Source organism: Ambystoma mexicanum, chromosome 12, assembly GCF_040938575.1.
Source record: "Ambystoma mexicanum isolate Mex_15411 chromosome 12, UKY_AmexF1_1, whole genome shotgun sequence".
NCBI classification, from domain to species: domain Eukaryota; kingdom Metazoa; phylum Chordata; class Amphibia; order Caudata; family Ambystomatidae; genus Ambystoma; species Ambystoma mexicanum.
The window spans coordinates 89,836,252-89,860,431 of record NC_090936.1 but is presented as its reverse complement, the minus strand read 5'-3'; the positions used below and the strand labels follow the sequence as shown (position 1 = coordinate 89,860,431).

Genomic DNA, 24,180 nt, shown 5'->3' with positions numbered 1-24,180 from the left:
TATATTCGCGCCCGAAGGCATGCAATAAACATTACTCACCTGCCCTGTCAGTCGCCCCAATTAGGTGCAGGGAGTGTTGCTCCAGTGGTTAAAGAAATACTAAAATGGATCAAATTGATCAAAATGAATAGTCGGGTGACGTCTAAAGCATACTATCTGCATTGTAAAATATATTGAATGTTATCGGTAACTTAATGCTCCGTTAAATAAAATGCACATGGTGTATAATGGGGTCTAATGTGCCCATTCCTTCCTCTCTGTTAGCTGAAATCTCAATTTGAGCTGTGAGTGTATGCCCTGTATACAATGGTTGATTTACATTCCCAATTAGTGCCTGCTACCCAACACTATCGTAAGTATCTCCCTTCATATCTAGCATCCTGGCACCCATCCGCATATCTCTTAACTGTGAGAATCACGAACAATCTCATCAGGGATAGCAGCGCTTATCAAGAGTTACACCGCCAAGAGCTCTAAACACACTGAAGAAGGAAAAGGATTCCGAAATGCGTTGGCTTTAAGTTGTTCACTGGAAGACTACTTCTCCAGCATGGGGTCTGGCATGGATTCACATACTCATGAATATTCCCCGTCGTCAGGCTGGGAATCCTCGGTAAAGCAAAAATCAGTATTAGTTTCGTTTCTGATCTCTTTCGTAGTGGTAACCAATCACTGATCTCTGCGTCATACTGACCACAGCCAATGACTGCCCTCTACCTAAGCCCCGCCTCTGGCAGCCATCTTCAGAATTTTACCGCACGTTCAAGTGTTGGGAGTCCTCGTGCTTAGCTCTCGAGCTTTTACTGTGTGTTTCGCGCTTTTTCAGGTGCATTTTCACATTTTTTCGGTTAATCGAGCCTCAAGCTCCACCGTTTCTACTCCCGTTAACGGCTACCCTTTGCGGGATTTTCCTACGCCCCTCAAGGGTGAAGATTACGTCGAATCAACTTCTTGGAGGATTCCAGAAGATTCGCGGCCTACTTCGAGATGGCCCAGGATGCGAGTTCGTCGCCCGGACCCAAGCTGTTTCGCAGCTGCCCTGGATGCGGGCTGCAGAATGTGTTTAAGGAAGACGAACATTCGCAATGCCTCTACTGTCTTCATGGGGACAAGACTCATGTAGAGAAGGACTGCCAGTTCTGCAAGAACTTGTTGGAGTGGACCATGAGGGACCGTCGATCCCGTCTCGCCAGCTGGTTGGAGAGGGGCTCAACGGGTGGGAAGAAGAAGAAAGGGTCCGAGCGGGCTTCTAAGTCCTGTGCGGGCGCCCCGGCGACGGGGGCCCAACACCAGGCCAAGCGCCGCGAGTCCGCTGGCTCCGGGAGCGCCGAAAGGTCGGGCTCTTCGGTCGCCAGGCAGGGCGCACCTTCCCCGGCACCATCAACCAAGAACCAGCGCTCCGGTTCGGGGAAGAGGAAGTCCGAGACCCCGGGTAAGCTTCGGGAGACGCCCCGTCCGATCTCGGAAGTGGGGGGAGCGAGGCGTCGCCCCTCCCCCGAAGGAGAAGGCCCGGGACGCACCTAAGGTGGTGAAGGCCCCTACCCAGCAGGCAAAGACCTCTATGGAGGCGATCGCGGCGACTCTGGCCAAGCCGGCAGAGACCCCGCCAGCGGAGACTGCCTCCGGGACTAGAGTTTCCCTGCCGCCAAGGAGGGAATCCTCTTTTCAGCCCATCGTCGTGGCCGCCATGATGGAAGAGGCGAGGGGGGGCACGGTAGCCTCCTCGAGCTCGGAGTCAGCCTCGGAGGAGGAACTGACAGAGGCCGTGAGGAACCTCGAAGTCCAATTCGAGAAGGTTCGATCCCGTAAGGAAGATCCTCGGGAGATAACCGAGGAAGACGACGATGGCGAGGAAGAGCAGCTTTCCCTTCGGCGCAGCCGGAACCTAGGCCTCAGGATGGCTCGGCGGCCATTTTGTCTGCGATCCAGTCCTTATGCTCTGAGATAAGGACGAGATTCCCACAGCCCAGGCCGGAGGACCCGCAACCTGGCCCGTCGGGAAGTCCTAAGAACAAACGACGGAGGACCCAACCCTCTCCTCCACTCGCCCCCGTAAGGCCTACAGGTCCCTCATCCTCCCACGAGTCGGGAGATGAGGGTGCGTTGGGCTCGACGACGGGTTCTGAGGGCGACGGCGTCAACGACGGAACGGGTCTCCCGTCGCACGGGCCTCGCCGCCCGACGAGATTGGCTCATTCCACGCCATGATCGCCAGGGCGTCCGAATTGTTCCAGTTCTGCCCGGAGGAGCAGAAAAAGGAAGGTTTCTTCTATCAGCGCCGGGAGGCCAAGAGGAAGACTGTCATCGCGGTGCCACTAATCGATGACATCTGGGAGGAGGGCCTGTCGGTTCTCAAAAACCCCTCCACGGCACCAGCCAAACGGGACCGGTACGAGAAGTAGTACCGGGTCCCCGAAACCGCTCCCCTGTGCCTCAGGGCCCAGCCAACGCCAGACTCGGCCGTCTCGGCGGCGGCGAAGTAGAAAGCGGTGGAGTCAGGAGCCTCGATGTCGAATTCCCCGCCAGACGGCGAGGGAAAGAAGTTGGACGCCATGGGGCGGCGGGTCATTTCGTCGGCGGCGACGATCAAAGCGGCCAACCCCCTGGCGATCGTGGCCCGTTACGACAGGGAGCTCTGGTTTAAGCTGGCCCCCCATATTGGACTTCCTGCCGGACGACAAGAGGTCCGAGGCCCTGGAAATACTGCAAGAGGGCGAGGTGGCGTCGGACCACGCCATAACGGTGGCAACCGATATTGCCGATACCGGGTTCCGCCAGCTGGGCAACGGTGTTTGCCTACGACGACGGGGTTGGCTCCGGGCGACCGACTTCTGTCAGGACGTCCAGACCAGGGTGTTGGACATGCCGTTCGACGGCAGCAACTTGGTCGGGAAGGCGGTGGACGAATCCCTCCAAGCCATAAAAACGGACACGGAGATGGCCCGCGCCCAAGGAGCTCCGGAGGCAGACAGGGTGCCTCCACGGGATCCAGCGGTGGCTCGTCGTCCTACCGCCAGGCGGCACGCTCCTCGTCTCAGGAGGCCTACAGGGGTCGTGGCAAGCAGGGAGCGCCTTGCCGCCGTCGGCAAAGTGGCCAGGGCGGCAAGGCCACCACCTCCAAGCAGGACTGAACCGGCCGTGGTCTCGGGCCCCCACCGAAGCACCCGGTGGGAGGCCGGCTGACGAATTTCGTCGGCGTGTGGAAGTCCATCTCCACCGACCGTTGGGTGCTGGATACCCTGGCAAGAGGGAACTCTATCGAATTCCTGAAGAAGTGCCCTCACGTTCCACCTGTGGCCAGGAAGGAAAATCACGTCCCGCAACTGCTGTTGGAAGTACGGGCGATGCTCAGGAAAGGCGCCATCGAGCTTGTCCCGAAGAGGCTCCGGGGTGTACTCAAGGTACTTCCTCGTCAGGAAGAAGACGGGCGGCTGGCGCCCCATCCTGGACCTTTGTCGTTTGAACAAATACATCAGATCACAAATGTTCAGGATGGTCACCCTCCAGCACGTACTGGGACAGCTGGAGGAAGGCGACTTTCTATCGTCGTTGGACCTGGAGGATGCATACTTCCACGTTCCCATCCTCAAAAGTCACAAAGTTCCTCAGGTTCGTCGTCCAGTGACGCCACTACCAATTCAGAGCACTGCCGTTCGGATTGAAGTCGGCCCCCAGGGTCTTTACCAAGTGCCTAGCACCAGTGGCGGCGCGGCTGCGCCTGCAGGGGACTCAGGTCTACCCCTACCTGGACGACTGGCTCATCCGCTCAAGGACGAGGGAACTCGCTGTCGAACACACCGCAAGGACCGTCCAGCTACTCACAGACCTGGGATTCGCCATAAACTACCCAAAGTCCCACCTGGTGCCGTCGCAGGTGGCCCTGTTTCTGGGAGCGAAGCTCGATAGTGAGGCGCCTGGCGGCCCCGTCGGAAGAACGGACGAAGACCATTCTAGGCAAAGTGCAGCGCCTGCTAGCCACGGACGTGGCCAGGATGAGGTCCATCAAATCCCTCCTGGGGATGATGTCCTCTTGCATCTACCTGGTGCGCCTCTGCAGACTACGGATGCGCCCTCTTCAAGAGTTTCTCGACGCCCGTTGGATGCAGGCGACGGGCACCTTCGAAGACAGGGTCCCCCTCAATGAGGTGTTCCGGCAGGCGGTACAGTGGTGGGGCGTTGGAGCGCACCTCACGGCGGGCAAGGACTTTCAGACGCCGGCGTACCAGGAGACGTGACAACGGATGCCTCCCTGGAAGGTTGGGGCGCCCACACCGGAGATCTCCACGCAAGAGGCCTCTGGCTCCCGGAGGAGAGGCTCCTGCACATCAACGTCCTGGAACTCCGAGCCCTGTTCTGGGCTCTCAAATCGTTCCTCCCGTCGCTCAAGGGCAAGGTGGTGCGGATCTTCACGAACAACACCACGACAATGTTTTACATACAGAAGCAGAGAGGTACCAGATCCCCAGCCCTATCCAAGGAGGCACAGGATCTGTGGCACTGGGCGGTCGCCCAGGGGATGTTCCTGGTTCCCTTCCACCTGGCAGGAGAAAGCAACACCATCGCCGACTCGCTCAGCAGGGAGCTGCGCGCGTGTCACGAGTGGGAACTGCGCTAGGATCAGGTGGATCAACTCTTCCGACGATGGGGCCAACCCCAAATCAACCTGTTCGCAACAGCGACGAACTTGAAGTGCAAGTGGTTCGCCAGCAGGTTTCCCCAGCCGAGAAGCATGGGCGATGCGTTCTCGTTCCCCTGGGACGGCCTATACCTGTATGCGTTCCCTCCGTTGCTGTTGCTGCTTCGACTCATCAGCCAGCTCAAGAGGTTCCGGTGCAGGATGATCCTCGTCGCACCGGCGTGGCCGAGGCAGATCTGGTTCTCGGACCTTCTGGACTTGTCAACGTCCCCTCCCATCAAGCTGTCGGCAGACGCGGACCTTCTCTCCAGAGAAGGAGGCGCCATCTTCCACCACGACCCGGCGTCGCTGAACCTGCAGGCTTGGATCCTGCAGCGCTAGAGTTTGGAGGCTACGATATACCGGCCAATTGCAGAGAGGTTCTTGCAAATGCCAGGGCGTCCTCGACTCTCAAATGCTACAGTCATAAGTGGAAGAGGTTCTCTATCTGGTGCCGAGCACAGAAGATCAACCCCCTACGGATTACGGCCCCTCAAGTGCTGCCGTACCTGCTAACGCTGGCAAAGACTGGGCTAGCCCATGCCTCCATTAAGATTCATCTGGCGGCGATCTCCAGATATACCAGAACCACAGGACGGACGTCCCTGTGGTCCCATCGACTGGTAAACGAGTTTATGAAAGGACTGTTCCGGTCGTTGCCGCCGGTGAAGGCCCCGGCGTGGGAACTTAACGTGGTGCTGACCAGGCTCATGGGACCCCCATTCGAGCCGATGCACTCCGCACCGATGAAGTTTGTGTCATGGAAGACTGCATTCCTGGTGGCCATTACCTCCGCACGACGAGTGGGAGAGATCCAGGCCCTATCCTGCAAAGCACCGTACTTGACTTTCCATGCCTCGAGGGTGGTGCTTAGGACGCACCCCTCCTTTATGCCCAAGGTGCCGTCGGACTTCCATCTTAACAAGCCCTTGGTCTTACCTGTTTTCTTCCTGTCTCCTTCGTCGCCGGCCGAGAAAACTTTGGCTAGAGCGCTCAAGTTCTACGTGGACCGCACAAAGAGTTTCCGGAGGACATCACAGCTGTTCGTGAACTTTGGACCTGTGAATCAAGGGAAGGTTCTCTCGAAGTCTTCTATTTCCAGATGGCTCTCCGGCTGCATCATGCACTGCCACCGGTTGGCTAACCGACCGCTGCCATGCCGTCCGAGAGCCCATTCGACCAGAGCGATCGCTGCTACTACGGCGTTCTTATCTGGTGTGCCCCTGCTGGACATCTGCAGGGCTGCTACGTGGAGGTCGACGCACACCTTCACGAGATTCTACTGCGTCGATCGGGATTCCAGGGTCGGCCAAGCAGTGCTGCGCAACCTGTTCGCTTAAGGTGAGCCTGGTGAGGAGGTAAGAGATGCTTAATGTTGAGGTTTTTGTATTGCTTAATGTTGATCCTTTTGCCAACGCCCTTGGTTGTGCATGTGTGTACTGCTATTTATTCTTATATTCATGAGCATGTGAATCCATGCCAGACCCCATGCTGGAGAAGGAACAAGTTACTTACCTGTAACTGTTGTTCTCCAGCATGGGTCTGGCATGGATTCACATGTGAACCCTCCTGCCTACCCCTCTGCGGCTCTTCACTTGGTCATACTGCCTCTTCACGTGGTACCAAATCTGAAGATGGCTGCCAGAGGCAGGGCTTAGGTAGAGGGCAGTCATTGGCTGTGGTCAGTATGACGCAGAGATCAGTGATTGCTTACTACTACGAAAGACAGATCAGAAACGAAACTGATACTGATTTTTTCTTTACCGAGGATTCCCAGCCTGACGGGAAATATTCATGAGCATGTGAATCCATGCCAGACCCATGCTGGAGAACAACAGTTACAGGTAAGTAACTTGTTCCTTTTGGAGCTTACACAGTAGAGACTGGGAGACGCTGAGATAGGGCCAATATTGGATAGCTACTGGAACTGTTGAAAACAATTCTATACATGATTTGAATATGCTATGTTGGGTGTTTTCAAGAAACTATTTTTGAGTTAGAATTCAAGTTTTTAAATGCTGATTATTGTTGATTGTTTGAAAGATTATTGAATGTATATATATCCTCTATATTGAGCTGGTGCTCCATAAGAGTGCAGGAAGGAGTCCCTGTTGGCAACAACAGCCTTTTGGTTTTTTGTTAATGGGGGGTCTCTGGTGGCCTAGAGACCTCACCTGAAGAAATTCCTTATGATTAAACTAATCACTGTCAATATATACGACCTCTACCACTGTACTAGGGGTGGCAAAATAGATCCTATTAGCTTTCCCATTACTATAGGTTGTGCACTTCTTCCTCTTTTTTTCCTTATACCTATCCTGCAAGCAACCATACCTGACTTTCACGAATTGAGGGTGGTGCTGCAGACGCACCCCTCTTTCATGCCGAAGGTTCCACCAGAATCCACCTCAACAAGCCTTTTGGTGTTACCTGTTTTTTTCCTGAAACCTTTGTCACCGGCTGAAAGGGCCTTGCTCTCGCTGGACGTTGCTAGGCCTTGAAGTTCTACATGAAGCGCACAAAGAGTTTTTGGAAGACTTCAAAACTGTTTGTGAACTTTGGTCCTGTGAACCATGGGAAGGCCTTGTCCAAGATTTCCCTCTCAAGGTTGTTCTCCGGCTGCATCATGCATGGTCATCGGTTGGCGAACCGACTGCTGCCTGGCCGTCCGAGAGCCCACTCCACCAGAGCGATCGCCTGACAACGGCGTTCCTGTCTGGTGTGCACCTGCTGGACATCTGTAGGGCTGATATGTGGAGGTCCACGCACACCTTTATGAAATTCTACTGCATCGACAGGGATTCCAGGGAGGAGTCCAGAGTTGGCCATACAGTGCTACGCAACCTGTTTGCTTGAGGTGAGTCTGTTCCAGAGGTAATAGTTCATTGCTTCTGTTGAGCCTTGCCACCTCCCGTGCTTGTGTAATGTTGTACTGCTATGTATTTGTTATTCATGAGCATGTGAATCTGTGCCAGACCCCATGCTGGAGAAGGAACAAGTTACTTAACTGTAACTAGTGTACTCCTACGTCCCGTCCCCTTTCCTCTATACTGCATGGGCGTCCCTCACTAGGGAAGGGAGACAGAACCTTTTTCACCAGAAAAAACGTCTTCCCCTTTAAATTTAGAGGCCCACATTGGTGTGCCCCTGGGAGAATGCGCTTCCCTGACTCTGCACACCGGTGCCACTCCCCAGTCACCTTTTCCGCGTTGACTGGAACAGACCGATTTCACCAGCGCTCCTGGGTTTGGCTTTGGCCTTGTAATACCACAGGCTCTTCCAGGATACTTTCTTCTGTCTTTTTGTCTTCTTTTTATCGATCAGGTACTCGGTCCTCTGGTGCCATGCTCCTCCCCGGCGCATGTTGACGTCAGCGGGCTTCAGGAGGTGTCCAGCCTGCAAAGGGCTCATCCCCACATCTGACCCTCACGCTCTTTGCCTCCGCTGCCTTGAACCGAACACAGCTGGGAGGGTTGTACCGTGTGCGACGCACTTACACCGCATGCTCTGAAGAACAAGTTAGCTTGGTGAAGGGAGTCGCCTCCAGAGGACTTGAAGGATTTCGTCAGACACCATTCGTTTTTTTCCATCGCACCCCTCAAAGGCGACTCCTTCCCAAGAAAACGCCTGAGTGGGAGGAACCCTTTAGGTTCTCGCACCAGCACTGTTACCGTGGCTATTTCAGATACTGGCCGCCAGGCCGAGGGGTCATTTGATCCTCCAGAGATAGTGGTGAGGGACTGCAGGCTTCTTTTAGCGGGTGTACGCCCAAGGAGCTATGCCCTAGTACCGGCCGAATGGCCGAGGGGGCGCCTGCACGCAGCACTGTCAGTGATTCTGCCAAGGGCAACACGCCTACCAGGCCCCGTCCTGAGGTGCAGGGTAGGTCTCATGCTCCACCGCCAAGAGTTCTGGAGGAGGCCGGACCCAGTGTGCCAAGCACTACGACTTTGGCACGTGGCACGACAAGATGGCCGCTGCGCCAGACAAGATGGGCCCTCGTCCGATACCGCCCCCTGGAGAGGAGCATGTGGGAGAACGAGTTACAAGATGGGATTGGTGTCAACCAGGTACGTCGCCTAAAGCTTACCCAGTCAATATCACCTGCCATCCCACCAGCCTGTGAGGACAGTTTTTTTGAGACGTTCCTCACTTTGATATCTCCTCAGATTGGGGCCATCCTTCGGCATGTGATCGGGGACATGCTCACTGCGGCCCCTCCTCCACGCCTGTGGTCATTCCTCCTATGGCTCCAACGCTGCAGGCCCCGGTGCAGCCCCTGCTGCCCTTTGCCAGCTCATTCGATTCCCGCTCCCCTGCATCCCACAGTTCAGGTAGCTCCACACCAGCCTCCACTGCAACCTGTGGCTCCGGTCCCCACTCTGCAGCCCTCGGCGCCCAGGACTCCTCCACCCGCTCCGGTCCAACCGGACACCCTGGTGGACACTGACGAGGAAGAGGACCCCGACATGCCGTCGTCAGCCAATGCCTTCCATGAACGGCTTGCATGTTTGGCTGAGTACTTGGTGCTCCCACAACCTGAGGTTGAAAAACGGGAGGCAGAGGTACTGGCCAAGGTCCTCACACTACCCCCTGTGTTTAGAACAGAGACCCTTATTCAGAAGAACTTTGACGCCTTGGCCAAACAGGGATTCCTTAAGCCCCACTCGGCCCAGCCTGTCCATCTGCACCTCGAGGGCAAGTATAGGCAAATGGAGGGGGGATCCACTCTTGCTGTCAGCACACCCTCAACCGCACTCTTCGGTGATTGCTGCAGCATCACTCTACTCCAAGTCGCAGACGTCCTCGGCCACTTCGTCCTTGGTGCTTCTAGGCATGGAGGAGAAGACCTTGGAGGCTTAAGGAAATACGTTTTATTCCAACGCCTCACTGCACCTTCGTCAATCCAATGCAGGTGCCATGCTGGCAGCCATTAACCAGAGGCTATGGTGGCAAATAATCTACTTCCTTCCAGAACTTCCGGCGCAGAGCCAGTCACATTTCATGGCGGGGCTGGCTGAAGCTAAATTGGTGGCGCAGGACATCATGGAGTCCACCGTGGCCCACATCGACACCTCTGGCCGGGTCTTTTGCATCGCCACGGACATGAGAAGGACTGCCTGGCTACGGGCTACTAAATTCAACCAGGACGTCCAGGAACACATATTGGACCTTCCATTCGAGGGTGGCGACCTCTTTAACTTCACCACCGATGAGGAGCTAGATAAAAAGAAAAACAGTTCCCAAACTGCAAAGTCTTTATCCTTACAAAGGCCATGCCCAAGGCATACACACAGTCCCATCACCGCTCTGAGGGTCATGCATTCAGTGGATTACGGGGCTTCCAAGAACAGAGGTCTAGACAGCCTGACCGTTCTCCGAGTCAGCCGCGGTGCAAACAACAAAAGTGGGAGGGGGGGGAGCAAGGGCTTTTTTTCAGTCCCCCTCCTCCACACCAGCCTCAGAGGGAAAGAAGGCATGACGTGCCCCTTCGGGTCCACGTGTCTCCGGTGGGGGCAGGTTTGCCCTTCACGCACAGTTTTGGCATCAGAAATGTGCAGACCCTTGGATCCTCCCCTTAGTATCCACGTGGTACTGTCTACCCATTCCTCCCTCTCCTCCCTCCTTTCCCACAGATTGGGACAACAATTCCGTTGGTTGAAATTCGTTCGCTCGTCGAGAGCCAGGCAGTGGAGGCAGTCTCAATCTCCCATCGAGGCTTGGGCTTCTACACCAGGATTTTCCACATACAAAAGAAGAACCAGGCTGGCCTTAGTGTTGTTTGACCTCTCCACCCTCAACCTCTCCCTCCCTCTTCAAAAATTCAAGATGGTTACACCAGCCCTCATTGTGGAGACACTGTGCAGGGGAGACTGGATGTGCTCCCTGGATCTGAAGGACGCTTATCTTCAAGTCCCGATTTGGCAACCTTATCGCTCCTTTCTGCGTTTCAGGATCATGGGTTGCCATTTCCAATACAAGGTTCTACCCTTCGGCCTCAACTCAGCCCCCAGGGTATTTACCAGACTGATGAGGGCCACCACGTCTACCCGTACCTGGACGATCAGGGCGTGATCTCTGTAGCTGGTTCATCACGCTTTCTCCACTCTTAGGATCACACTCCACGAGCTGGGATTTTCTATCAACCTCAAAAAGTCTCAGCTGCAGCCTACACAGAGCCTGACCTTTTTGGGCCTCATTTGGGACACAGAGAGTTTTCCACCTAGAGGACAAGATCATGACCATCAAGAGGGCCGCAAGTCACTTCCTCAGCCGAGATGTGACGTCGGCCTGGTGGTATCAGCCTCTATTGGGTATCATGGCAGTGGTCCTGCTGGCCGTACCACACACGAGACTAAAGATGTGGAGATTATAGCTGCACTTTGCAGCCTCATGGAATCAGGAAAGGGGCTCCCAAGCAGAGCTTGTCAGCATTCCTCGTTGTCTCCACCCGGATCTCACATAGGGGTCCATGGACTGCAACAAACTGACGGGCAAGCCCTTCCTGTAGGCGTCCCCGCAGGTCACCTTCACCACAGATTCCTCCTTGGGAGGCTGGGGGGGGGGCCCACCGTGGACAACCACAGTGTCCATGGGGTCTGGTCCCTGCCGGAGCAGGAGTATTGCATCAACTGGCTGGAACTGAAAGCGATCTGCCTAGCTCTCAAAGCTTTCCTCCCGCTCATTGGGTGCAAGGTAGTCCTCATCCAGACGGACAACTCCACCAGCATGTACTATGTCAACAAGCAGGCTGGCACCAGGTCTCCTCCACTGTGCAACCTAGCGGTCAACATGTTTGGAATGGTCCTTGGAAAACATCTACCTGACTGCCATCCACCTTCCGGGGGAGTCCAACCTGCAAGTGGACAGGCTCAGCAGTCTGGGAGCGGACAATTACAAATGGCAATTGAACGGTCCGGTTCTGCTCGGGATATTCGACAGATGGGGGCATCCTCAGGTGGATCTATTTGCCTTCTGGGCCAACAAGAAGTGCCAGCAGTACGCGTCCTGGCAGGGCCCCGGCTCCATGGGCGACGCTTTCCAGATAGAATGAATGGCATCACTGCTTATGCATTCCCTCCTTCTCCCCTGGTCCACAGGGTGATCTGCAAGATCAGAGAATCATGTCCCCTCTGCATTATTCTGATAGATCTCTGGTGACCGGCGAGACCTTGGTTTTTCGGAGCTCCTCCGCCTCTTGGACAGTCCACCCATTCACCTGCCACTGGGCCCAGCACACCATCTCTCGCAGCATGGGGGGGAAGGGTCATCCACCCTGCTCCACAAAAATTAGCTCTCGCAGCGTGGTTTCTGAGCAGGTCACTCTGAAGCATCTGAGCCTGTTGCATGCTAACATAGACATCATTCAGGGCGCTAGGAGCAAGGCTTCTAGGAGCCTGTTCAAGAATAAATGGATTTGGTTCTGTCACTGGGCAAACTCTTAAGGAGATCGACCCCCCCCTCCCACCCCACTTACTTGCACATTGGACGATGTACTCTCCTTCTCTGCACACCTCGCCCACTCAGGGGTCCAGATTGACACATGCCGCACGTACTCGGCAGTCATTGGCCCCTACACGGAGGAAGTGGTCAAACGACATCTGGCGGCCTCACCAGGCTCTACTCGCCCATCAAGAAACCTCACCCTGTGTGGGATCTCAATGTAGCGTTGGGCGCACAAACCTTTCGAACCAATGTCAACCGCAGACATCAGACTGGTCACCATTGAAACGGCTCTGTTGGTGGGTCTCGCCTCTGCTCATAGTCAGCGAGATACAGGCATGGGTAGCTTCAGAACCCTACACTACTTGTCACAAAGATAAGTTGGTCCTGAGAACACACCCCACGTTCCTACCTAAAGTAGTCACTGCTTTCCATCTCAATGAGGAGATAGTGTTACCTACATTTTTCTCTGATCCTAAGGACGATGCTCAAAGGATATTGCACTGTCTGGATGTCAGACGCGCTCTCAAATTCTATCAGGACAGGACCAAGATCTTCCGCAAATCGGATGCTCCATTTGTCAACTTCGAGTGGGGGGGGGGGTCACGGCCTTGTATCAGGCATCTAAGGCCTCTATAGCAAGGTGGATGGTTTTGGCCATCAAGGAGGCCTACGAGGGGCAGCACAAACCACTTCCAGCTAACATTCATGCCCATGAGTCAGAGCGAAGGCCACAGCATTTGCATTCGAGAGACATGTCCATTGGCAGGTCATGAGCAGGGCGGCCACTTGGGCCTCCCCTTCAGCTTTCTGCAAGCACTACTGTTTGGACGCCGGCTCTAAGTAAGACGCGGCTTTCGGACAGGCGGTTTGAAGGAACTTGTTTTCTAAAAGAGGTTCTCCTCTCCACCCTGGGGGTACATTCAGTTGTCATCGCCATGCAATATGGAGAAAAGGGGACGGGACATAGGAGTAATTAATAGATACACACCGTAGTAATATCATGTTTTTCTTCAAATGTGATTTTCTTTTTTGGGGGGGGGGGGGGGATTTTAAGTACAAAATCTGTAGTATCTTTTATGTAGGAACTAGATGACTGTATTAGAGGTTGGATTACTCTGTCCGCATATTTTGCCAATGGTTCTAATAAGTTCCCAGTGGCAGCTATTATTGCTCTTCGGGGGGGCTCATTTACATTTTTGTGAATCTTTTGTAACACGTATATCACTGCCATCATTGGATGTAGTTTGGTAAGAAAGGGTTTTGTTTTGTTCATTATCCATTCGTTCTGTTCTACTTCATCTGTAAGCGATTTGATTATCGCTCTCACTTGTTTTGTTGGGTCATATATGTCTCTTGAACTGCTAGTTATCTCTGTATTTAGAATCGATATTTTTCCCGGTCCATAATCACCAACGCTCCTCCTTTGTCAGCCGGTTTCAGGATAATCTTTGGATTGTTTCACAACTTTAACAAGGCCTCTTGTCATGTCTGGTGACATTTCCCATCTTTTTCTAAATGAAACATTTTTCAACTTATTAAGTACTTGTTTTTGAAAAGCTTCTAACATTTGATTTTGTATCGCCCTAAGGGACAAACTTTTTGGATTTGTCTCGAGATAATTTGATGTTAACGTGGATTCTGGAATATCTGCAGTTGCAAAGAATAACTTCAGACGCATTTTACGAGTTAGATGAAAGAAGTCAATTTTTTCTTTTAATAGACTGCTACTAGAACAAACGAAATGCCTTTTTGTAATATTTTTCGTTCAAATGGGGTTAATTCGTATTTGGAAAAATTGATTACTAAGTCCTCCTGTATGGAAAATGTACTTTTCTTGGTGGGTTTTCTCTTCTTACTTAGTCTTGTTTTCTGCTTCCTAAATAAAACTCGGAGCTAGAGCTTCCTGTTTTTCCACTTGAAACTGCTTGGTTCTGTTCTTGTGGTAAATTTCTTGACAGTCGATCTTCTATTTCTGTACTAGAGGATTCGGAAGATGTTGCTGTGGAGGTTGAATTACGCCTGGGACTTGGCTGTTTTTGATGGGTGTTGTGTGAGTTGTAGTAATCCTTACACTTATACACTACATCAAGGGTGTCCCATCTGAACTTCTGTATCTTCTTTGCTTCAATTTCTTTTTTGAAATTATCTAATTTCGTATTGATTTCCTCTAAAGTTGTTGAAATGCCTTCTTTGGTCAACAGAGTAGATAAAGATGTTTTAATGTGTTCAATTTCCTCCGTCAACTTAGTTAATGAATTTGCCAGCTCCTCAATAGTCAAGCGGATTAGGTCTAAGGAGCATTTATTTCGGATTTGGCTCCAATGATTCACAAAATGACTCTCAGAATTTCACTATCAATTTAAAATAATCAGTGATTATGGTTTTCTAATAAGAAAATAACCAATAAAGTCTATTCTTGAAGATTGCGTGGTAAGAAGTGAATGGTGGTCAATATACACTTTTAGGGATCTGCTTTGATAATAGTCTGAAATTACAAAAACACATGATAATGTCCAGAGCTTTATTTACTGTAAATAATATTAAAAAATGTCAAGATAATATTTACAAGCTGCTCATGCAAACTTATTTCAAAGCTCTATGAAATTGAAGTCACAACCATTATTAAATATGGAACGAATACACTTTATTATAAAAGAATGACATGAATTAATGAACTAGAGAGGACTCTCCTCACAATTGCCGGTTTAGTCCTAAAATATTGAAAATGTTTACATGAGTCTGAGTTGTATACTCTATCAGAAGAAATAAAGTGGTGGTTACGTAGAAAGGAAATTAAGGATACAAAGTCACTGATTTCTGTATTCTGAAGTTGAAAACATTCCACTGAAGGATCTGTCTGAAACTCTAGTGTGGGATCAAATTAATAAAGGAAATAATTGTTAAATGTATCCTCGGATCTAGATTATATATAGGTCAATGAAGAGATATCATGGAGCTGCCTTTGATAATATTAAACTGGGGGAATGTCAATGATATATTTGTGAACTGCCAGAGGGGAAAATTAGGTTCTTCTTAAATTTACACCTGGCGTTCTTCCCTTGAGGGAGGAGAGTGCCTGTATTAACTAAAACTAGAAGATACAATATGTAGTAAATGTAATGAGGAAATTGAATCAAAAATTCTTATTTTTTTGGGGTTACTGTGGTCCATTTGGAAAGAGGGGGGGTTACCTCAGATGGCTCACGACATGGCCCTTGCCCTTAAGCTGTATCTGCCCCCCCCCCCCACTTTGGGAGGGCATCAACGAACCATTAGCCTTCCAGCAGTGGTATGAAGCAGGCCTCAGCAGGGCGGGGCAGCTCCGGGTGGACGGAACATTTATATCCCTGGGAGACCTGAAGGAGGTTCTGGGACTCAACAACCTCTCCCCATTTCGATATTTACAATTTAAGGGGGCCCTTACAGAAAACAGATGGGGGATACCCTTAGACGGGACCTAACAGACTTCGGGAAATTCCTAATTACATACAAGGGGACCAAGGGTGTAATATTGAGAGACTATGCCTTTTTGCTGCTTTCCGCCCCAAAGGACCCGCCCGCCCAGGTGCAATGGGAAAAAGACCTGGACACCCACATCATCAAAATAAGATGGACCAAGATCTGCAGACAAGCCAGCCACTCCACGGCCGCACCCCAATATCGCCACCAGGCCCTGAAACTGATCCACAGGTGGCACTACCCCCCACAGAGGATAGCCAGAATGAGAAAGGGGTATGATCCACACTGCTGGAAATGTCGCACTGAAAAAGGGGACTATATCCATATGTGGTAGAAATGTAAGGTGGTCCAAACCTATTGGAGTGAGGTGTTGTCCTGGATAAAGGGGGTTGACAGAGTTGAAAGGACCTTATCCCCGTGACTAATGTTATTTGGCATTGAAATAGAGGGAGGCTCGAAAGTGGCACATGACCACATGCTACAGGTCATGCTAGTCTCGGCCAGATGTTGTTTGGCCCAAAAATGGCAGACACCCCGACCCCCGGGGGAAAGGGGACTGGGTTGCCAATCTACGCACCATGTATGATTTGGAGTTCCTGACCCACCTGATTGATGAGTCTAAATCCAATATAGAGGGTTTATGGCTCCCCTTCTTCGATAAATATGGGAGAGTGGCCTGAGTAATGCTGTACACCTTAGATAAACCACTGGACCTGAGTGCCGGCCTTGGTGTACCCCGCCCTGGGGATTGGGGGAGTCGGCCAGGGCAATGAACTGAATTTCTTGAGGCCGGAACCTATGCTTTGATTGTGTTTATGTGGACTCTTGCAACGCATTATAGCGTACCGTGTTAATCCTCTAATGCGATTCTATTCCCAGCTTCCATGGTTAAGTGGGGGGAGGTGCTGAGGGGGGGCACGAGGGTGGGGTGCCCCCTCCTCCTGGTAGGTTCCCCCGACGCACTAAAAAATCTAGATGCCCAATTCAGCCACTTCACCATTGACTCCATTAAAATTCCGGTCTCGACTCTGTCAAAACTCTGGGAGTCTACCTGGACTCCAGCCTATCCATGGATGGACAAGTCAACGCAATAGCCTCAGCAGCTACATATCATGCCAAACTTATCAACGCAGTCAGACCCTTTCTCTCCAAAGAGAACTGCACCAACGTAGCCAGAGCCATCACCGGCTCTAGGCTAGACTACTGCAACGTACTCTTTCTAGGAACCTCCAACAAAAACTTAGAGAGACTACAAGTAATACAGAACAATGCTCTCCGGGCAGCCCAAGGCATTGCTAAAAGAGAACACATCTCTGAAGCCAGAAAACTAGCCCACTGGCTCCCAATAAAGGAAGGGATCGTATTCAAAGCCCTGACACTGACCCACAAGTGCATTCACCTCACTGCTCCAGCATACCTCTCTCAAAGGATCCACCCCGTCTCCACTACCAGGCCAACCAGATCACCGTACACCAACATGCTCTCAGTGCCACTAGTAAAAAGAGTAAAAGCGGGCGGATCCAGCTTCCCCTATCTCGCGCCCACTCACTGGAATGCCCTACCTCCCACTATCCGAGGGGAGGCCTCCCTCACCACCTTCCGCAAAACTCTGAAAACTACCCTCTTCACATAAGGCCCGACACATCAGCACGAATACTTATCATATATGTTGTAATATACGTCCCAATGCAATATCTGTAACAACAGTACGATATCTTGTAGTATTCATAATGTGTTATCAATCGCTTTCATGCCTGTACCATGTAACTAAGTTATTGCAAGTAACAGCGCCTCAATGCCCCTGGGCTTCTTGCGCGCTATATAAATATAAATAAATAAATAAAGGTTGTGATCAGACATGTTTCTTTTTTTTTTCTCAAAGGTTATATTGTTGTTCTACTAATGTCATAACCCAAAAATCTTCAATAAAACCAAATTTTCCAAAACAAATTTTTTTTTGAGTGTTCGAAGTTAAAAAAGGAACTATGTCAAATCTTTGACGTAAGCACAGTTGGATTATCGAATGTTTACATTTTTAAACACTTTTATAAAGGTTACTTGAATAGACTTTGTGCCTGATGTACAAAAAGATTTCCAATGGGATTGCGCCATTATGAACATTTTTGAAAATCAGGCCTTTGCTTTCATTATCTAGGCACTTTTCAGAGATCTTGGTTTTAGTAACAAGCTTATATATCATGCATTTATATATATTTGTAATCTGATTTTTCTATCTAATTTACTTGCATTTTTTAAACCTGGTATTTTAAATATAATAAAATGCATATAAATAATTGCTGCATGCTTATTCACATTGGTCTCATGTTCCTTGCTATTTCTTGTACTCTGATTTCAATTCACTTTAATATAGATATTTCTTATTCACATGTTTATAGAATATATTTACATTAATTTATTGTGTCAAGCTGTACTTCATTAACACCCTCTAGCCTCCCTACATTGTAGCCTTAACTGCTTTATACCATTATTATTGTCCTAAATAACTTATCGGAAACCCTAGCTAACACTGCATGTTGGTCCTTCAAAGTCTATCAGAAAACGTCTCGGCAGTCTCAAAGGAAGATGGTGCCTGCTAGTTTAGGAAAAAGCACATTATAAATGTCTTAGAAGTTCTGTGACCTTTGTCAGAAAGTCCCCTCCTTCACCCTGGGGACGCCCCGACCCAGTAGAAACTCATCTAGTGGTAGATGAGTTTGCTGTGTAATACATGGTCTGGGGACGGTATAAGAGGAATCCCCAGGTCAGATTCCCTTGGGCACTGTCACTTGGAATGTGACAGTCATATTAACACCACCAAACACCTTTCCTCAGTGAAGGACCTCAAAGCCCTATCCCTTTTCCCTAACACCGACAACATAAGGAGTTGACTGATGCACTCTGCAGGATCCCGCAGATTGTCGAACACAAGATCCAGGAGGTTCTCTGACCTGCCCAGGTCTGCAAACCCACAAACTTGCCAATAATTCACACACTACAAGGATAAAATCATCCAAAGCCCTCCCAAAAGATATTTACCCACACAAGATATACACACAGGCTTGTTTTGTGCACATAGGTCATTCAGGTCTTGTGATTGTACATATAATTTCACAGGCAGCTCTACCAGGCCCTCTATACATATACACCTGAAATCCAAAATAGCCACCAGGCTTGATACAGGTTTAGACCAGCCTCCTCGGTCAAACCCAGGGATGTTGAAAAGAACAGCCAGTTCCACCCTTCCAACAATTGGGAACTATAAGTGCAGACCCTCACCCAGAGGGAGGTTCCTATTTGAGTCAGGCAGCTCAGTCTGAGAGTGTGGGTCCTTGGCGCAGGTTGTGGCTAGTGGTAGATGAGTTTGCTGTGTAATACATGGACTGTGTTGGAGGTGAAAGGGTAAGAAGGAGCCAGAAGGAGGTGGTGATGGTCTGGAAAAGAGGCTAATATCAGGTGGAGGTGGTGAAAAACTGGAGGAGATCGTAGTAAGAGTTGGAAGAAGGTGGTAACATCAGGAGGAAGACCTGTTAAAGATCTGGGCAGGGGAGTTTTATCTAGAAGAGATGGTAAGAGTTTGGAGGATGGGGGTGTGATTCTGGAAATGCATTGGAGGGACAGGGCCTCCCTGTCCTTGTCCTGTAGTCCTTTTTCCATTTGTGTTCAGTATTTTCTGCCCAGGAGGCCATGTGGGACTCCTGGCAGTGCAGCCCTTCCTGTTTTTGGTTTGGTGTACAGACCCATGGAATACCCTTATGGCACCCATGGGTGGGGGTACAACCCTGTGCCCCTAGTGTATGTTTTTGGGCACCTGTGGGTGGCCCACAGAGCAGGATATGGGCTGGTGGCAGCTCCATGCTGAATTTGACAGGTACTCTGGGTGTCCTCCATTTTGGGATACCCAGGCCCTGCCATTGGAATCAGTTGATTCCTGATGGGAAACAAGATGGCCCCTGTGGCCTCTTGCTTTCTATTGCCTGTTACCTTGTTTTCGCAAAGTCATGGGAAGCCCTGACTCTTTCCCTTCCACCCAACAGCCAGTCAGGGGGAAGTGCCATATATGGTGTTGTTGTGAGGGCCCAGCCAGACTAGCTGGAGCCTTCCCAGTGACTGTATGTTGTGGGTACCTCCTGTGGGTGGGACCTGGGTGAATGGAGTGTGTGACCAATATGCACTTCTTGTTGTGGTTGTCTGGTTTCTGGCATGAGAGACAAATACTGAGACAGCCCTGCCCGAAACTGGCCTGAATGCAGTGTGTAGTGTTGAATGGCTGGGTACTTGTCCCAATCCACATTCCTTGTTGTGAGTGTCTGAGAGGGAGGAGGATGGCCTGAATGCCTGATTGGCTGATTGACTGCATGAATGCCCTTCTGTATGATTGGCTGCTGAGAGTGACCCAGCAGTGTGGATGAGAGACAGAATAGTATATCTGGGGACCCCTCACCACTGGAAATTGTTCAGAAGCGTTCAGAAGCTGTGTCTACACTTTAAGAGTAACTGGAACTGCTGATCCTTGACGCCCAGCTGGAAGAAGACTTGCTGTTGCATTTGCTTCGACCGATCTGAAACCTGCCGAATCCATCGAAGACTGATCCAAGAGAGGACCTGGTAAGGCGCCCTCTTCCCGTGCTCCGAGGGACCATCGAGCACTGCTAAACCTTCGCTAAAGCTCCCTGGACGCCAGACCCTCGAAAGGCTGCCGACCCGAGACGGGACCGCCGAGGAGATCGAAGTGAAGCACCCGGACTTCGCCGCCGTCGAAGTCCATTGCCGTCGACCAGGGTTCGTAGGTTTGTGTAACCGCTGGAGGCCCGTCGAAGTTGTGTTGCCCAGACGCGGGGACCGCTTGACGCTGTGCCGCCGACGACCGGAGCCGCCCGCTCCTTTGCCTAAGAACATTTGAATCGAAGGACTTCCTTGTCCGTGCCATTGACCACTTTATCCCGCAGGGGAAAGTCGAGGACGACCAACGCGCCGAGGAGAATCCACCGGTGGGTTTCCCGCCACCTCACGACTACAAAGACTTCGGCGACTTGACGCCCTTGCTGGGCCACAGTTCTTTACACTCTTTGCGGTCCAGAACTATCATCACCAAGGTGCCCCGCACGCCTCTTGCTTGCAGGACGCCAACGCTCCGTCGCCGACGAGCACCGCTCGGATCGAAGCTGCCGCCTCATTGACGCTGTTCTACCCTGTTCACCGTCGGACGTTCGACGACCCGTGACTCCTGCTTTAAAAGTAGGGCACTCAAGAACGGTCGTCAATTCCCCGACGCCGAACGCCAAGTTTGCCTTCCTCGACGCCTCTCGACGATCCGTGACTCCTGCTTTAAAGGGGGTCACTCAAGAAGGATCTGTCGACGCCTCTTCGAAGAACTCTACTCCACCAGGTACATTGGGAGGGTAAAAACATTCTAGGAGGGAATAAGACTATTGAACAATATACAGACTGGGCTTGTGCTATACATCTTATTTTACAGGTTGCCCAGGTGGGGGGGGGGGATCTCCACACAGAACTGTAGTTAAGTAGCTGACTCAGTACTCTGCCTATTGTTTCAACCATCTTGCTTTCCTTCCTCTCTATTGCTGGTTTCCTCTTTATTGATCTGTATGACATTTTTACATTGCTATGGATCCACTTTAATGAGATCTAATAATATTGGTGGTACCACTTTAGAATTGTAGATATTTACCATTGTTGATTTTCCTGAGCACAAAGTGAGTTATTGTGACAGTGTACATACCTTTGAATATTATATAAAGACTGTGTTTTCAGTAATACAGTGTTTGTGGGGGCTTGGGGACTACAACTGTACTTAAGAACCAGCCCGCATCACCTCCCGAGAAGCTAGGCCTTGATTGCTCGTCCATTGCTACCATAATAGAGAATCTTGGCTGGGGTCTTCTGTGCCTCTCCTCTACCATATAGAGAGCAGAAGTACAGACACCCACCCTCCAGTCTTTACAGGGGGTAACACCAGGAGGGGTTGGAGTGCTGGCGCAGGTTTTATCAGCAGGAGGTGATGAGAGGCAGAGGTGATCGTGATAATAGGAGGTGGTACTGACCCCAAGGAGGAGGTGCTCACAGCTGTAGGAGGTGGTAAAAACAGCAAGTGCAGGAATGAACAAGGAGACCAGGTTGGCCATGGTAGGCTGAGAAGAAAGGAGGCGGCATGAAGCTCAGAGCAGTGAGGAACTTGAAAGCTGACCATGGGATGCATCCCTGAAAGTAGAAAGGGGGCATGGGAAGTTGAGTCATAGTGGGTACTCCTGGCACAGCCCCAAACAACTTGAGAAGCTTGAGTTGTACCAAGAGCTGCCGGCGGCCAGGCAGAGATTCATCAGTGAGGGATTCCATGGAGCTGACTTGCATTAGGACATGTGGCAGACTATTGGTGTTAGATAGCCCTGGACACCGGGCCCAGGAAATCATGCATCCAAGTGTGCGGAAAAAAGAGCGGCAGTCACCCTGGGCTACCGAGGATGAGGGAATTTGCTTGGTCATCCCTGAGATTAGCTGACTTTTTTGTTCATTTTGCTCTGTAAAGATAAATACTGTAAACCTCATTCTGGAGTCCAGTCGTTGTACGTGCCACCTTTGTGACTCCTTATATAGGAACTTGGCCTGCATTCAAACTTCAGTGACTTGCAAAATCCGTTAAATGTCACTAGAGCTACTTTATACTATATATATTGGTGTACAGTACTAGCCTGGTACAAACAGAATATATCATATGTTGGTAACAACCTTTCATAATCTGGTATTGAAAGTCCGTAAAATAATTGCGTTGATATGCCTAGTCAATTCCCTTTGCTATTAGTTTTATTTTCCACTTGTCTTCTACCCTCACTAATTTTGTGCTTATGTGTTTTAGGTGGGAGGTCATTGCCAATTACATGAATTTGCATTCTACTTCTGGGATAAAAAGGAATGCTAAAGATGTAATTAGTAAAGCTAAGAGCCTACAGAGACTTGGTAACTATATAACTTGTTATTTTTTAAATGCCTTGAATGCATTGTTCTTGTTGTCCTGTAATGAATGGCATAAAGAGGCATGCTACTTTGGTGCTTTCATAATGAAACGAGAGTTTATTAGAACTGGTGTGAATATCAAAGCATTACAAACCACTGTTGCTGTGGTTAAAAAGCAGAGGGCAGAGAAACCTAGTATGAGCCAAATGGGGATATTGGGAAGCCTTTCGAGGCTGGAATGTGCCATCCTTGCAGGGCTTTTAATGAATCTGATGTGTGTTTTACCTGTTTGCGACCTCGTTGTTTTCCATGCCTCTTTCTTCCACTCCCTTTATCACCTTCCTCTGACGTACAGATAAAGTGTGCCTTGGCCACTTTTACTCCCTAAAAATAGGCAAATACTAAAATAGGGAATAAAAGTAGCCCCAACAAAACTAAGAAATACTCATAGGAGCCTGTCCCCCTGATTTCATCCATACTGCTCCATGAATATGTTTGGACCTGTAGTACATGTATTTTGTATTTGTATTTTATTAGGATTTATATAGCGCTTAAATCCAAAGTGTAGTAGCACAGAAAATCAGTCCTATTATTACTTCCTGATCCAAAGGGGTGAACTTGTATCTCTTAATGTTTTAATGTTAATGTTAAAGCGGCTCTGAAAAAGGGGAGCAGAGGGGGTGGGTTAATGGGAGTAAGCTGGAAAAGTGCAAGAGAGCAGTGATGTGCTGTTGGCAGCCTCAGCCCGGTGGGTCCGTTGGCTGGGCTTGGGGTGTTTTACGGTCCGTAGTCATCGTGTTATGTTGTGCAAGTCTATGTGCGGTTTGTTTTGTTGTTGTTTTGTTGTTGCATTGTTGTGAAGTTTGTGCGGATTGCTGCGTATTAGGCTTGTGGTTGTGGTTGTGTTTGGTTAGAGTTTGAGAGGTGTATGCAGAGGGATGGAATTGTTAGTTGGTTGGTTAGTTGGCATTGCTGTCCATTGCAATTAAGGGATTCCATCTAGGTGCGCTACATGCTGACATTCACATTTCTATCTACATGCGACGCAAGCTAAAGTTCAGAATTCTAAGTGTGGTGCATGCTAACTATCACATTTCTATCTAGATACGACGCAAGCTAAAGTTCAAAATCCTGAGTGTGGCATATGCTATCACATTTCTATCTAGATGCGACGCAAGCTAAAGTTCAAAATCCTGAGTGTGGCACATGCTAACTATCACATTTCTATCTAGATGCGACGCGAGCTAAAGTTCAGAATCCTGAGTGTGGTACTTGCTAACTACCACATTTCTATCTAGATGCGCCGCGAGCTAAAGTTCTGTTCCCTACATGTGTGGCACTAGCATATGCATCACAAGGCTACATTTACAATCCATTTACAGCGGTCACAAGTCTTCCTAAGTATGTATTATTAAAGTATATGGCAGTCTACGCTATGGAAGGTAAGGTAGAGTGACAGGGGCTTTCTGGAGTAGAGTAATTGCTCTACACCCCACCCACACTCAGTTTTGTTGCTGTCTGCTGCCTTCATTGGCTTCCCCTGCAGACAGTTTGTGGAGCCGCCTCTGTTGGAGCCGAATAAATGTGCATGAATAACTGTGCACATAAATATAATTGAATTTCTGATGCTT

At 50.2% G+C, this 24,180-nt stretch overlaps 1 protein-coding gene across 1 annotated transcript in view; it reads left to right on the top strand.

The window, feature by feature from the left end:
• The window catches only part of DNAJC2 (DnaJ heat shock protein family (Hsp40) member C2), a 630,220-nt gene that overhangs the window by 499,204 nt on the left and 106,836 nt on the right, over window positions 1-24,180 (top strand). The window contains exon 14 of the mRNA XM_069628062.1: window positions 22,452-22,552. Coding sequence (XP_069484163.1) covers window positions 22,452-22,552 — 101 coding nt within the window. The remainder of the gene's footprint in view (window positions 1-22,451; window positions 22,553-24,180) is intronic.